The sequence below is a fragment of the Python bivittatus genome, unplaced genomic scaffold (genome assembly GCF_059951505.1).
Source record: "Python bivittatus isolate LINGU-HERP-01145 unplaced genomic scaffold, Pbiv_v1 ctg000080_np1212, whole genome shotgun sequence".
NCBI lineage: Eukaryota > Metazoa > Chordata > Lepidosauria > Squamata > Pythonidae > Python > Python bivittatus.
The window spans coordinates 8,314,432-8,330,100 of record NW_028277035.1 but is presented as its reverse complement, the minus strand read 5'-3'; the positions used below and the strand labels follow the sequence as shown (position 1 = coordinate 8,330,100).

Below are 15,669 nucleotides of genomic sequence, written 5' to 3'. Positions count from 1 at the left end.
TGAAGCCAGTTTGTCAGTCAAGACCTTCTGTTGGGTAAACCAATCAATAAGCTTCATATAAGATACCTGACATATAGCTTGCTAGTCAAACCATCTTAAGAAGTCGTTTGAATAAAGAGATATGACTTGTCTTTTGAAATATATAATAGGGAGGAGTTAGAAATATCAGAGGTGGTAGAAGCAAATGGAAATGTGGCTGTTTCATTCATACGATACAACATTATGGTATTGGGACAACAGGGGTCATTTAGATAATGGTATTGGGACAACAAGGGTTCGGTAGGCAGCTGTTTGTAACTATCCAAGTTTAGGAAATTGGTTCAAGAAACAATAGGTTCTTTCAAATATAGGGCAAAAGTACTGCTTAGAATTATAGACAATCCTCTCAGATATGCTATTGGTTGCCCTTGTCATAAAAGGGATTAGCCTTTGGATGATGGTTTTACAATAGTGTAGTACAATGCATTACTATCCTGTACTTTTTTGTCTTGTTTTATGCCAAGTTGAACATTTATTTTAAAAATTATTTTCACTACAGTACTCTGGGATATTCTGAAGGAGTCGGGTAGCAATAAAATAAATTAATAATAATTGCAATAGTGAAACCCAAGAGCCATGAATGTGCTTCAAATGAAATCATTTAATTTGAAAATAAGCATTATGTTCACTGGTCACAAAAGATTCAGACCATATCAACACCAACTTCTTCCATCTGCCATGATTAATCAAAATACACCAGTCTGAAGGGAAACTTCTGAAACCATCTTTAATTTCAAAATATATGACTTTTTCAACATGAGGTAATCTCAGGTTGTAGTTTCCTTTGGGTTGTCCTCATTGGGCAATGACTTCTTGCATGCTAACATAAGAAAAATGAGCAATGGCAAGTGCCAGAGGCTGCACAAAAACAACTTCCTGGAGCTGGCACGGTCTGCCTCTTTGTAGAAACGAAAGCCAAGGTAGGAAATGTATAAATTGATTGGAAGAGAAATTACGGGGAAAGTCCATGTGGTGACATCAAGGACAGGAGCCAGCGACGTGAGTCCAATTAAAGCAAGGCAGTGACGCAGAGCCACCCGCCTGCACATTGCAGGGTGAGTGACGGACATCATGCAGTAGCCACTTCGGGAGTAATCTTCGCGGAGGCCCCAGCTCAGGGCGTTGAAATGAGGGAATTGCCAAGAGTAAAGAATCCCACCAAGCACTAGTGCACCTGCAAAAGAGAAATTAAAGTATTCACTTAATCATACTATGGCTAAAATGGATATTCAGATAATGGAAACATTTATTGTTAGGGTTTATTATTCTGTTTTGAACTACTTTGATTGTATATTCTGATGTTGTAAGCTGCCCAGAGTCTTCTGGAGTGGGTGGCCATAGCAAATTTTAATAATAATAACAATAACAACAATAACAACAACTTGGCTGAACTTTCTTTGTTATTTTATATAGCCAGTAAATAACTTGCAGATGCAGAAATCATATCAACATAATCAGCTTGCCCCAAAGGCAGTGAAAGGTATAGACAATGGAGCTGCAAGGAACAGTTTGTTAAGTTGCCCATACTTGTAACCTCAAAATACTTGCTTTATGCATAAGAGTGCAAAATTCAGGTGACAGATACCCAAACATTATATGTATTGTCATTATTACTATTACCATGATGAATGGAATAAGAACATTTATATGCAACATTCTCAAAAGGAACACCTCCCCTTCCAAAGTACAGGTTGATCTTCATTTTAGCCAACTCTTTTTTCAAGTGGGCCGCCTTCAACTGTTGCCCACATAAATTCTCTGGCTAATTAGAAATCACCACTAGCAACGATCTTTCTTGGTGAACAGAACTGTAATGTTTATTAAGGAAATGGAATTATTCAAAAAGAGAATAAAGGATTACTTTTCAAATCATAACTTGGAAGAGTACAAGTGACTCAGACCTTATGTCTTACAAAAGAGCTGCAGAATTCCTGGGCTGGGAAACCTTCCATATGACCACTTATAGCCTAGTCATTTCATGAGTGGACAACTACAATGTATTCTACATGTGGCAACTCTTGAAGACCACTTGGAAGCTACAACTGGTCCAGAATGCAGAGGCTCAGGCAGTAACAGTCACTTCCTCGTGAGATGGGCAGTGACCAAATTTGAAATACATTCATACATACATACACATACATAAATAAAAACAGGCATGCCTTTGTATGCTCATGTGATATCTCTGCTTTGTGAGGTGCACTGGTTGACAATTGGCTTCTGGGTGCAATCCAAGAAGCTGGTTACCACTATAAAGCTCTTCATGACTACCTGAAGGCTTCATGACTATCTCTGATACTTTCTGCCCATCCTGCACAATCAGGCAAAGTGGCTGCAGATTTTCCTAAAGCAGTCATTCTTTGTTTTCAAGAGGCGCAGAAGTGTTTTAAATAAAATAAATGAAAAGGTGAGGCCTGGAGAGCAGAACTATAATAATACTTTTTTTTTTTTTAAAGCACCTGAACACTACCTTGCCATGTTTCTGGTGCAGGTTTGTAAAGTAGAAATGCATGAAACTAATCTTATAGTAGTCATGCAATTTAGATATACAGTATACAAGGCTGAAAGTGCTGTAAGTGTTGATAAGCAAGTAACCACTCAGCACTACAAATTCCATGTGCCTTAGCATCTTACTGTTGTTCAGTATAAATCTGACTTGCAAGATTTAAATATACAGGATAAAAACGAGAACTTCGATTATTTAAAATGTGGGCCTATTTATTCTATTTGTGAGTTATCTATCCTTGGACTTTAAAAAGTTGATGCAAAAGCAAAAATTAAAGGGAAAATGGGAACCATACTATAATAAGAGCCCAGGCATTTGGGCACTGTAATTGTCACAATAATTACAGAACATTTTCTTATAATTACAGTCCAAAAGTCCATGTTCAAAACATATGCTTCAAAAGATTGAATCTTATGACAATTAAATTTAGCAGAGATACCCACTAGTCTCTTCAGAAAATCTTAGTCTTTCATGAGATACTTTAATAAGCACCACTAGACCCAGAAACTTAACTGAATTTCACAGGTCCAGTTTTGAACTAGTTTCATGCATTCAAACATCAAAGCATAACATTAAAATCTGTTTTATCCACAAGATGATGGACACGTTGTCCTAATAATGTTGAGCAATATTTTTCAACCATCACATTTTGTTACCAAAATAAAAAAAAATCTTCACATTAATTGGAATTTTCCGATCAAAGTCCACCCAACCATTAGCAAATTTTGCCAATGAAGCATAGAATAGGGAATATTGTCTCACATCATCCTGCTCTAAGTATTTTGAGGTGATATTGAGAAGTTACTGGATGTTAATATGCATTGCTTCCTGTCTGACTTTGGAGCATGAAATCTAGCTTTGTAACATAATTGAAAGTCAACAACCCCAATTTTCTGCTTTCTAAATTGGAGTGAACACTACTGGTGATCCCTCTTTGCTATACTCAGCAATGAGTATTCAGTGGCCTTATCAGGGAGCAGCAACCAGCAGTCCTTGTAGAGATATAGAGTGAGCTTGCATTTATGTACAGTAACAAATATACCCTCATCATCTTGAACAGTAAGAGAATTTCCATGGGTTCAGTGGAAATTGAACTCGCCTGGCAGGTAATGCTGTTGTGGTCCTGGCCAAGTGCCTGGAGGCTGTAAGTGTCTGGATGGGCAGAAACCAGTTTCAGCTCAACCCTGGCAAGATGGAGTGGCTCTGGATCTTTGGTCCCCCAAGCTTGGGTGATATGTCATTTTTGACTCTGGATGGGGTGGCACTCCCCCAGACTGAGCTGGTGTGCAGTTTGGGGGTCCTCCTAGACTGATGGCTCCTGCTCGAGAAGCAGTGGCAGCCATGGCTGGGGGGAGGGGGAGCTTTGCACAGATTTGTCTTGTGCACCAGTTGCGCCTTTTCCTGAACCAGGAGGCCTTGCTCATGGTCACTCATGCCATGGTCACTTCCAGTCTGGATTACTGCAATGCAGTCTACATGGGGCTGCCCTTGAAGACTACCCAGAAGTTACAACTGGTCCAAAATGCAGTGATGGGTGTCCCTAGGTTCACCCACATTACACTCCTGTTTTGTGAGCTGCACTGGCTCCCAGTTTCCTTCTGGGTGCAATTCAAGGTGCTCCTTATTACCTTTAAAGCCCTTCATGGCATGGGACCAGGTTATTTGCGAGATTACCTCTCCCTAAGGTCATCTGGCCATCCTACCAGATTGGATAGTGTGGGCATGCTCCTAGTCCCCTCCATTAAATGTTGCCATCTTATGGGATCTAGGAAGCATGCCTTTTCCATGGCAGCCCTTGTCCTATGGAACACCCTTCCCTCTGAAGTTCGGCAGGCCCCCACCCTTTTAACCTTTTGAAAAGCATTCAAGACCTGGCTTCTTCCCCTAAGCACTGGGATAAGGTGAGATTGATGAGATGAACTTGTTGTGGGCTGCATGGGAAAATTTAACTATGGTGCCAGGTCTTTTGGTTTTAATATTTTTTATTCTAAATAGATGTTATTTTATTTTTTGGTTGTGAGTCACAAAGAGTTTGGTACAAGATGGGTGGTTATATAAATGTAATAAATAAATAAATAAATAAATAAATAAAGAAAGAAAGAAAGAAAGAAAGAAAGAACAGAAGAATGTTTCTCTTGTACCTGCTGCAGAACTTCAGTAGCAGTAGCCTTGATTTCTATGGCTAAAACATTTCTTAGGATGAGGCTTTCAGAAAGGGAGAGTAAAACAACAACACCTTTAGGAAAGTGGAATATATTATTAGAGAATTAAGTATTTAAGTTGTGCCCAAAAACGCCTTTGTGGATCTCAGCACAAGAAGCATTTTATAGATGAGAAATAATAGGCAAACACAAATGGCTAACATCACGAGATACTAGAATGTTGTCAAGGGGAATGTAAAATAAAATCAGAAGAAGAATTGGTGACAGAGGGATACAGTTGTCAATGGTTCTCTTATTTACAATTATTAGAAAGATTTAAAGTAGACAAAAGAATTTATGGTTTTGAACACTGTAAGGCTGAGTCTGAAATAGAATTGTGTACAAATGATGAACATGTATTGCTAAAATGTATAAAGTTTTATTAAAATTTGAAAAAGAAGAACAAGTGAAAGAATATATGATAAAGTGGTCTAAAAGGTTTGGTTTTAATATGCAGATGGAACAATGGGAAAATACGTGGCTGAAAAGATTGAAATTTACACTGTTATAGTCTTAAAGAGAATTTTTATAAAATGATGTACCATTGGTATATGTCACCAGAGAAATTGCATAGAATGTATAAAGGCACTTCAAATTAATGTTGGAAATGTGAACAAGAAGGGACGTTTTATGATGTTTGGTGGAGGTGTAAAAATGCTAAAAAATTCTGGATTCAAATACATACACTGATTCAGAGGATTTTAAAGATTAATATACAATTGAGGCAGAGTTTTTTCTTTTGGGACTGATGGACTAATGGACAAACAGCCCGAAAAAAGTTATGGAACTTTGGCTTTGTATATGATAACTGCAGCGAGATTATTGTATGCACAAAGATGGAAAGATTCGGTATTACCCACAATGGAGGAATGGCTGGTGAAGATGATGGAACTTGCTGAGATGGCTAAACTGACTTCTTTGATCAGAGAAAAGACAATATCAATGTTTACTGCAGACTGGAAATCCCTTATAGACTTTTTGCATGAAACAGAAAAAAAATGAATTTATGATTTATGGTTTTGATGATTAGACAGGATAGCTTATAGAAAGAAGAGAGTTATGTTGTAATCTTACAGTAAGAGGTACATTTATAATTGTACTTATAACTGCTGGAAAGATCAGAAGCTACTTTTTAAATCTTTTTCCTTTCTTTTCCATTTTTCTTTTCTTTTTTCCTTTCTTGCACTTTTACCTTTCTCTTTGATTTCTTTCTTTTTCTATACTTTTTCTTACTTTATATAAATTTGTATTAGTTTTTATCTTCCTTTTTAAAACATCTTTAATAAAATTTTATATATATATATATATATATATATATATATATATATATAGAGAGAGAGAGAGAGAGAGAGAGAGAGAGAGAGAGAGAGAGAGAGAGAATTAAGTATTTAGCATTCTGGGTCTCTGTTCATATATACTTGGGCCATGTACCTTTTCACTGGCTTAATTCTCAAAACAGTCATCGTCAGAAACTTGGGAGAATAGTATCTTGAAATATAACACTGATTGTAAATTATGGAAGCATTTCCTCCAATAATTAAAGTGAATTGCTCCTAGAGAACTGCTGATCTGTGCAAAAGCCTATTTGACTGTAAAGTCACCACCTAGTCAGCTAGCCCATTAGAATACCTGAAAAATTAGCTCATCTAGAGGCTGGAGAAATTGGCCAATTGACTCAAATGCAGCCATTTAGCTCTTTTTTGACTATACCATATTGTTTTGGTTCTGGCTAAGCTTCAGTTTAGTTTATCATCATTGTGAGAAATTCTTGAGCCATAAACACATTTTGATATATCATTATTTGGATATTTTTAGACAACTTACTTGTATAGATTAGTACTCAAATCTTTTTTTTTTCCTCACATTAATTTTTATAACTCAAACCTGAGATTTCTCTATGGTCCATGACCCATTCCAAAGTCTTTTTAATTCCCCATTTCATTAATTGTTCTTGTTTCCATATCTAAAAGCTATGAGTTTTGTTCCTACCACCCAGCAATTTCACTAGCACTTGAGTTTTTCTGGCATTCAGCAACCCTTGCCGTAGTATGTACTTCCTTCCTCACTTTTTTGGCTAATAGTGACTTCCCTTATCTTCAATTTTCCATTAAAAAAAAAATAGCCTGCTCCAGTACTCAAGCCATTTTTTCTCTTATAATCTGTGTGCCTTATTAAAAATAACACCTGCAACTTTGGACTTGAACAGCTGTTTGAACTAATCCCCCTCCATGTCAGAAGTAGCTATTCCCCATTCTGTTGAAGATCAGTATATAAATCTGCTGTGCACGTACACCACAGAAAAATCTTTTATTCCTAGCTATCTTAGTCTGTATATATGTATCTGAATGGAAGACTCATGGTAATAATGTTTTGGGCACAATTAAGTTATTTTCCACTCTGGATTGCCCTTGGGGGATGTGAAAAGTCTTCCAATGCAGCACGGTTTGTTCAACTGTGTTACCATTCACAATTTTAGACTAAGGCCAAAAACATATAATTGGAGCTTCAAACCAATTTGCTACCTTTTTCAATGTCTTGGTTTCTGGCTTCATATGTGTATAACAGAGATGGCCAACTAGGCATGTAAAATAAACACCAAATGGTAACAATATCAGCTCAAAAACAGATGTTGACATCTTATTACCATTCCTAAAGGCATTGTTTACTGCTTTGGCTACCCAAAAACACTGTTTTGCTAATTTGGGAATTTTAAAATTATTTCCACATTCTAAGAGCTAACTGACACGCTTAGGGAGAAAGTATGTGTGCATGGTGGTGGTGGTGGAGGAATAAATGTCTAAGAAATCTCTACAGTTATATAAGATGATGTAGGTATTCTGAAGTTTAAGTTCAGCCTTTAAGAACCTCTCTTTAGAAGGGTGTGCGGTTGTTTTCATCTGCCTTGGTAAAAAAACTAGGTCCTCCAAGTATAACCAAGCCTTATTTATGTATAAACAGAGTTTCCATTATCTGAATATAGCCATCAGTAAAACTGATCAAGCAAAATTGGCAAACTATTTTTCAGAATTAAAGGTATAACTATAATAGGCTGAAAGGTTTGTTAAAGTTCCTGAAGTATGTGATTAGTTTAATTTCTGCACTGTATGACACATCAAAATGTATTTTATACAACCTAGAGTGATGGAAAATATTCTGATGAGAGAGTGGTAAGGTTGCTAGGATGCAAGAATAGTTGAAAAATCGAACTTAAAATATAAATTAGTTTTAAAAATTAATTATACTAAGTGTTCCTTTATAAATAATATACTATGTCCAGTAGCGCCCATTAGGGCTGAGCATGCTTTGAAAAAAGATCTGGAAGAAATACGCAAGCATAGCACCTTTCTGCTCTTCATTAAAGCAGCCAGACTTTTTCAGGAATCCATGTGAGCATCAAAAAATATGCTGCTGCTTTAAGGAGATAACCTTAAGATGGCTTTTAAAGGAGTGGCAACTATTTTTTAGGCTTGTGCAGAAGACTGAAAAGAGATAAGCTGTTTTAATAAGGAGCAGAGAGGCACTGGGCTCACCTGAAAACCAAAGCAAGGGAGTCCACAGGGTGTCCAAAAAGTCAAGATGGGGCTTTGATTACACAGTCATCACTGCCATATGGATCCCCCCCACTGCCCCTGGACATGCTGGACTCAAAAACTTCTTCATCATTTTCAAAATATGCCTAATCCTAGTGACTATCCACTATCCATCAATGGAACATGCACTGATGAAATATAAATTTGTAAGTCTCTCCCCTATGTATTTTCTAAAGTTCTTTTGGAACAAATGGGGTGGGGATGGGACTGCAGAGATTAGACCAAGTGCACAACTTCCATAGGTTTCAGGGTTGCCCCAGGTTTGGCATCACATCACGGGCCACACTTCTAAGAGTGACATGACCTGTGTTTTGGCTTTCAAAGATAAAATCATGGAACTATAAAATGTATGAGGTTAAAGGTACCTCAAAGGCCATCTAGTCCAACCCCAGTTCATCAATGTTAGTTGGCCACCCAGCCATGTTTGAAAATTTCCAGTGAGAAAAGATTTGTTTTTGAAAGACCCCCGGCTCGACAGGTCTTAGTTAAAAAGTTCCTTCTAATATTAAATCTGAATCTCTTTTAAGTCTCTGCAAGGTTTAAGCCACATTTTGGCCCTTAACCCACCTCCCAAACTCTCCAAAATGGGGAGAAAGTCAGGGAGGAGGGTGAAATTTTCATCTACTCTCAGTGGATTCTGACGGATGCAGAAAAGATCCCCTGCCCGCTTTGCATCCCTAGGTTAAGGGAAGGGAAAGTTTTACTGGGTGAGCAAGTCTGTTGATGTGGTACTGAATATGCATTCGGAAAGTATTCAGACCCCCTTCACTTTTTTCAATTTTGTTATGTTGCAGCCTGATACTATAATCATTCATTTTTTCCTCATTAATCTACATTCAGTACCCCATAATGACAAAGTGAAAACAGAATTTTAGAAATGTCTGTAAATTTATTAAAAAGGAAAAACTGAAAAATCACACTGGCAGAAGTGTTCAGACCCTTTGCAACAACACTTGAAATTTAGCTCAGGTGCCTCCTATTTCTCTTGATAGTTGCTGAGCTGTTTCTACACCTTGATTGGAGTCCACCTGTGGTAAATTAAATTGATTGGACGTGATTTGGAAAGGCACACACCTCTCTATAGAAGGGCTCACAGCTGACAATGCATACTGAATCAGAGCAAAAGCCAGGAGGTCAAAGGAACTGCCTGCAGAGCTCAGAGACAAGATTATTGCAAGGCACAGATCTGGGGAAGCCTACAAAAACATTTCTGCTGCACTGAAGGTTCCCAAGAGCACAGCGGCCTTCATAATTCTCAAATGGAAGAAGTTTGGCACAACCAGGACTTTTCCAAGAGCTGATCACCCGGCCAAACTGAGCAATTGGAGGAGAAGAGCCTCAGTAAGAGAGGTGACCAAGAACCCAATGGTCACTCTGACTGAGCTCCAGACAACCTGTGTGGAGATGGACAAAGTTTCAGAAGGACAACCATCGCTGCAGCCCTCCACCGATCTATCTGGGCTTTCTGGCAGAGTGGTTAGACAGAAGCCTCTCCTCAGTGCAAAACACATGAAAGCCTGCTTGGAGTTTGCAAAAAAGCACCTGAAGGACTCTCTGTGAGGAACAAGATTCTCTGGTCTGATGAAACCAAGATTGAACTGTTTGGCCTCAATTCTAAATGTTATGTCTGGAGGAAACCAGGCACCGCTTATCACCTGCCCAATACCATCCGAACAGTGAAGCATGGTGGTGGCAGCATCATGCTATGGGGGTGTTTTTCAGCAGCAGGGACTGGGAGACTGGTCAGGGTTGAGGGAAAGCTGAACGGAGCAAAGTACAGAGATATCCTCAATGAAAACCTGTTCCACAGCGCTCAGGACCTCAGACTGGGCCGAAGGTTCACCTTTCAACATGACAACGATCCTAAGCACACAGCCAAGACAACACAGGAATGGCTTAGGGACAACTCTGTGAATGTCCTAGAGTGGCCCAGCCAGAGCCCTGACCTGAACCCTAATGAACATCTCTGGAGAGACCTGAAAATGGCTGTCCACTGACGGTCCCCATCCAACCTGATTGAGCTTGAGAGGATTTGCAAAGAAGAATGACAGAAAATCCTCCAATCCAGGTGTGCAAAGCTTGTTGCGTCATACCGAAAAAGACTCGAGGCTGTAATTGTTGCCAAAGGTGCTTCAACAAAGTACTGAGTAAAGGATCTGAATACTTATGCCAATGTGATATTTCAGTTTTTCCTTTTTATTAAATTTACAGACATTTCTAAAATTCTGTTTTCACGTTGTCATTATGGGGTACTGAGTGTAGATTAATGAGAAAAAAAATGAATTTGAATGATTGTAGTATCAGGCTGCAACATAACAAAACTGAAAAAAGTGAAGGGGGTCTGAATACTTTCTGAATGCACTATAACTCAGCCTTGTACTGAACTTATTCAAAAATATCCACTCTCTTATCACAGATCCATGACCCTTAAGGAAATATAGTGGGCAAATGTAGAGCACTTTTAACTTCCATAAATTCCAGTGTGTGAGATTTAAGCATATGCTTTTCTTTTATGGACCACAATGGCCCTATAAAGTATTTAGCCGTGGCTGGATTACCCAATGTGACTGACAAAGGTCACTGAATCGATTTTTAAAGAGATTATAAAACCTACTTTTAAATTAAAAAAAGTGACTTCTGAGGTCAAGGATTACAGATATAACACAACAGGTTATGCTTATTTTTTATTATTAAAATTAGTAGATTGAAGCAGCATGCATTTTTATGTCAAGATAACTCTCTCCTATTCAATAATGTAGAGCTTTTGCTTTTGGAAATATATGCCATCAAGAAAGGGATCTTGCTTAGCTTTTTTATATGAATGTAGTAAATTACAAGAGAAATCCTTAATTTTACAATTGCTCCCCAACTAGGTATAAATTATGCCATGCAAAAGTCACACAGGTTGCATACTCATAAGTTCTATACTACTTTCTATATAGAAAAATAGCTATATGTGTTGTTTGTTATAAGAAATGGCAAATGGGAAATAGAACATTGGGAGATATATTTGTTAATTGATTAGATCATTGCCAAATGGGCTCCTTTGGGCTATGTAAATTTTTACCTTTGTAGTGTGGCAGTAACACACTTACTGCTTCTGGCTGTAATCGTGCTGGAAGTTATTTGATAGAATTATACTGAGCAAAACATAGCTAATATGAAACTTAAGAATTTGAAAATGACCACTACATTTTGCTTGTTTTCAATAATTACTGATTAAAATTGTTTGGATGACAAAATATTCAAAAGATATTATCTAAGGAACACAAATGATTTACATAACTTTTTACAGAGTACAAAAAAAATGACAGGTCCCTGCCTGACGTTTATCATTTAAAATAATACAGGGCATCAATAAAGGGAAAGAGAATAGAGGCCATTTCCTCACTAGTGATTAACAGTAACTTATACCATCACTCACCCATTGCTGTGCCAATACAACAGTAATGAAGGCAGGCTTTACAGAGTCATGATGAGGACTGGATGATGTTTTAAAACCCTAAACGAGCTCATACATACAGGGAATGCAGGAGAGATGATCCCCTTGGGGTTCACAAGAACATGGAGCCTTGTGGTTTTCTTTGTTGTCTACCCCTTGTCCCATACCTTCAACAAGTCTGATTGTGCGGAGTCACAAGGAGTCACAGAGGAGGAATGCCATAGAAGGTAGCAGAGAGCAAGTCAGATGTCACCACTGCTGCCAGGCTTCTCTTCCAGAATAGGCCACCTCCGAACTCTCTTCACCATTGCTCTTAAGTCTTATTGAATCCACCAAAGAAGTGACTTATCTGACCCGTGGCAGTCAGACTTCAGGCCAGAGTACAGCACAGATCTGCACTGGTTACATTTGTGGATGTCTTTGGAGAGACCAAGATCAGGGCAGTGCAACCCTCTGGGTCCTCAATTTCATGGCAGCTTTTGATACAATTGACCATGTTACACTTCTAGATTATCTCTGTGGGATTGAAGTGGGAGGCATTGTTCTTTAGTGGTTCCCCTCTTTCCTTGGGGAGTGGTTCCACCTAATGGTGGTAGAGTTGAGATCTGCTTGAGACCTCTATTTTGTGGAGTGCCTCGGGTTTCTATTTCCGCACTTCTCTTTCATATCTACATGAAAACACTGGGGAAGGACCCTGCACTCTCTTTCCTTGGCCTTCCTGCATTTGCACTTGCACACCTCACACCCTCTTTCCCCAGCCTCCCTGCAATTGCATGTATCCCATGCCCTCATTCCCTGGCCTTTGTGAACTTGCGCCGCACGGAGCACCCCCTCCTCCGACTCACATGCAGCCTGTGCTGGGCCTTCCCTACCCCCTTGCGGCACCCCTGTGCTCCTTACCCAGAACTCCCTCCACTTCCTGCTTAATGACCTGCGTGTTTTGGGTTATGAGGACAACTGGGACAGCCTGGATTGTTGTTGCTAAATGATGTGGTCATGTGATATTGTGCTTTATGATCGCACTGCTTAGTGACAGCAATCCTGGTCTCAACTGCAGTTGTAACTTGAGGACTATCTCCACCCCAATATACCTGGGTGATCCTCCTGCTTCAGGAACTGCATTGGTTGCCAGTGAACTTCTGGGTGCTGGTGCCTTTAAAGCCATACATGGCTTCATTTTTCATTTCATCTTTGGGGACGCGGTGGTGCAGCAGCTTAATGATGCTGAAAGTTGCCGGCCAGAAATGGTCGACACTTCAGCAGTTCGAGCCCAGCTTCGCGCAGCAGAGTGAGCTACTGCTTCCTCTCCCAGTTCCTGTCAACCCAACAGTTCGAAAACTTATGTGAGTAGATAAATGGGTACTCTCACTCCGGTGGGAGGAAAAATGCTGGCGGTGCCTTGCAAAAGGAGTCGGGAGCAGTTGCTGGTAGCACGGAAGCCGCGCTTGCCCGAAAAAGGCACGAAGCAACGGAAACCCCGTCTTCTGCGCTCACTAGCTGGGCTCTGCTCTAGGAAGGAGGCACTGGCAAACCACTTCTGAAACACCTTGCCTTGAAAACTGCAAGGACTCGTCCAAAGCAGTCACTGCAGAGTCGGTAATGACTGAGTGCAGATAAAAAAAAAAAAAAAAGGCTTCAGACCAGGCTATCTGGGGGCCTGCTCTTTCTGCACTGATCTGCCCATCCCATCAGTACCAATACAGTCACCTCCCTCTGGGTCCCACCTACATTAAAATATCCTCTGATGGGATCCCAGAAATGGACATTTTTTAGTTGCCATACTTTGGAATTCCTTCTCTGTGGAGATCCAGTTGGCATGCTCTGATGAAGATCTGAAACTAGTGAGTGCATAATTTTGTCTACTGTTGATAGTTTTGATAGTTGTTAGTTCTATTAATATTACACACAGGTTTAATTATTATTTTTGAGGTGACTGTTTTTTGTTTATGAATTGATTTTGATTGTCAACTGCTCAAGGCCTTCGGAAATGGCATTACAAAAGTAGTAAATAAAATGGGGGGGGGTGTGTGACTCTTGCAATAGCCTTAATTGATTTGCAGCTCTGAACCAGCCTAAACCTCTCTCTCCAAATCACACACACTGTGTTTCCATGACAGACTGAACTATAAATTACCTGAGTCACATTTCAGTCTTGTGTGTTGTGTAAACCTTGCATGCGTGATAGTTTATAGTTCAATGTGACATGGATACCCAGAAAATTGGATTAGCAGAAGAAACTATGTCTCTGTTAATAATGGGGTAAGCCTGTGGTATGAACACATCTGCAAAATCGCCAAATGAATGAATTTAAAATATGAACTTCATTTTTACATTTCATTTTTAATCTTCTGCCTCAAAGCAAACCTGAACGCATCAATTCTCCACAGGCTGCTTCCTTCCTTCCATGGAGTCACTGAGTTACCTTAGTGTAGTTTAGTCTTTAATACAAATGATCAATTTTTTCTATTGGAAACGGTACACAGCCCGATTAAAGTAGGAGCTCCATCTAGGCTGATCTGAGAATAGTAAGCCACTTCAAATTCACTGAAGCTTACTTCCCAATAATTACATGAACAAAATAAGTCTCAGAGGGTTTTAATTTTTTAAAATATCAGATATCCTTTAAAGGCTAGGCTATTGGTTGATTTAAATCCAGTATGACCTCAGGATAAGTGAGTTAAAAATGTGGCCTTATGAAATAATTTCTTTCCCCTCACTTCCAAGAAAGTAGATGACATAGGTGATTTAATCTCTTATTTAAGGGAGAACAGAAGAGGAAGAGAAGCTTAGGTCCTGATCCAAATCTCTGTGAAAGTCCAATTTATTTCCAGTGGGAGATCAAACACCTGCTACAGACTATACTGAATGTTTTTTCTAGATTTTTTTATCCCTTTATTATTTTTTAAATAACTCAAGGCAGCGAACATACCTAATACTCCTTCCTCCTCCTATTTTCCCCACAACAACCTTGTGAGGTGAGCTGGGCTGAGAGAGAGTGACTGGGCCAAAGTCACCCAGCCAACTTTCATGTCTAAGGCAGGACTAGAACTCAGAGCCTCCTGGTTTCTAGTCTGGTGCCTTAACCACTACACCAAGCTGGCTGGCTGGCTGGCTTTCTCTCTCTCGCCTTCCCTCCCTCCCTCTCTCTTTTTGGTGAGGTTTTCAAAGACTCCAGTACAGTCAAAAGACATCTTACTTGAGACTTACTTCCAAGAAACCACATTTGTTTGACACTTTCCAGATGGATGGTATTTCTAAGGCTTTCCCTATCATCAGCTTTTGTGTTCTTCCTCCATCCTTGAATCAACAACAGAATTTAAAGGAGCAAGAAATAAGAAGAATGGCAAGACCTTGCAGGCACAGACCAAGTACTTATACTGGATTGACAAATGGAAAGATTTATCTTGCCCAAAGGATGGGAAAGACTGAGTAGCAGAGCTCTATACAGAAATAAGAGAATGGAAGGTGAACAGTAGAAGACTAGAGAGGATGAGGCTGCAGTAATTAAAATAGGAGTTCATCACCTTTTGAACTAGAATTTTCAACAAAGGTCTGAGGCTGTATTCACAACATGTTTACAGTATGTTTCCATAACATTGTTTCAGTTAATGAGGCTGTAATCAAATTAATTTCAGTTCTATTATTCTCACACACTACGGTCAAGTCAACTCATTGTTCTTGCTACTACTCTGATGCCCCCATGCTGACTACTTTGTAATAGAGACCCAGGAGGTAGGACAAACTGCAGCAGCTGCCCCATATGGGTGGTTGAGTATTTTTTTTTATTTGAAAGCGCTAGGAACTTCACACAGCTGAGTGCAGTGGAGATGACAATGAATTTATTGACTGGGTGCTGACTTTGATTGCATCAATCCCTCAGGTATCCCAAAACAA

At 39.3% G+C, this 15,669-nt stretch overlaps 1 protein-coding gene across 1 annotated transcript in view; it reads right to left on the bottom strand.

Moving 5' to 3' along the window:
- Positions 1-620: 620 nt before the first annotated feature.
- The window catches only part of COX10 (cytochrome c oxidase assembly factor heme A:farnesyltransferase COX10), a 137,961-nt gene continuing 122,912 nt past the window's right edge, over positions 621-15,669 (bottom strand). The window contains exon 7 of the mRNA XM_088133461.1: positions 621-1,213. Coding sequence (XP_087989587.1) covers positions 807-1,213 — 407 coding nt within the window. The 3' untranslated portion in view covers positions 621-806. The remainder of the gene's footprint in view (positions 1,214-15,669) is intronic.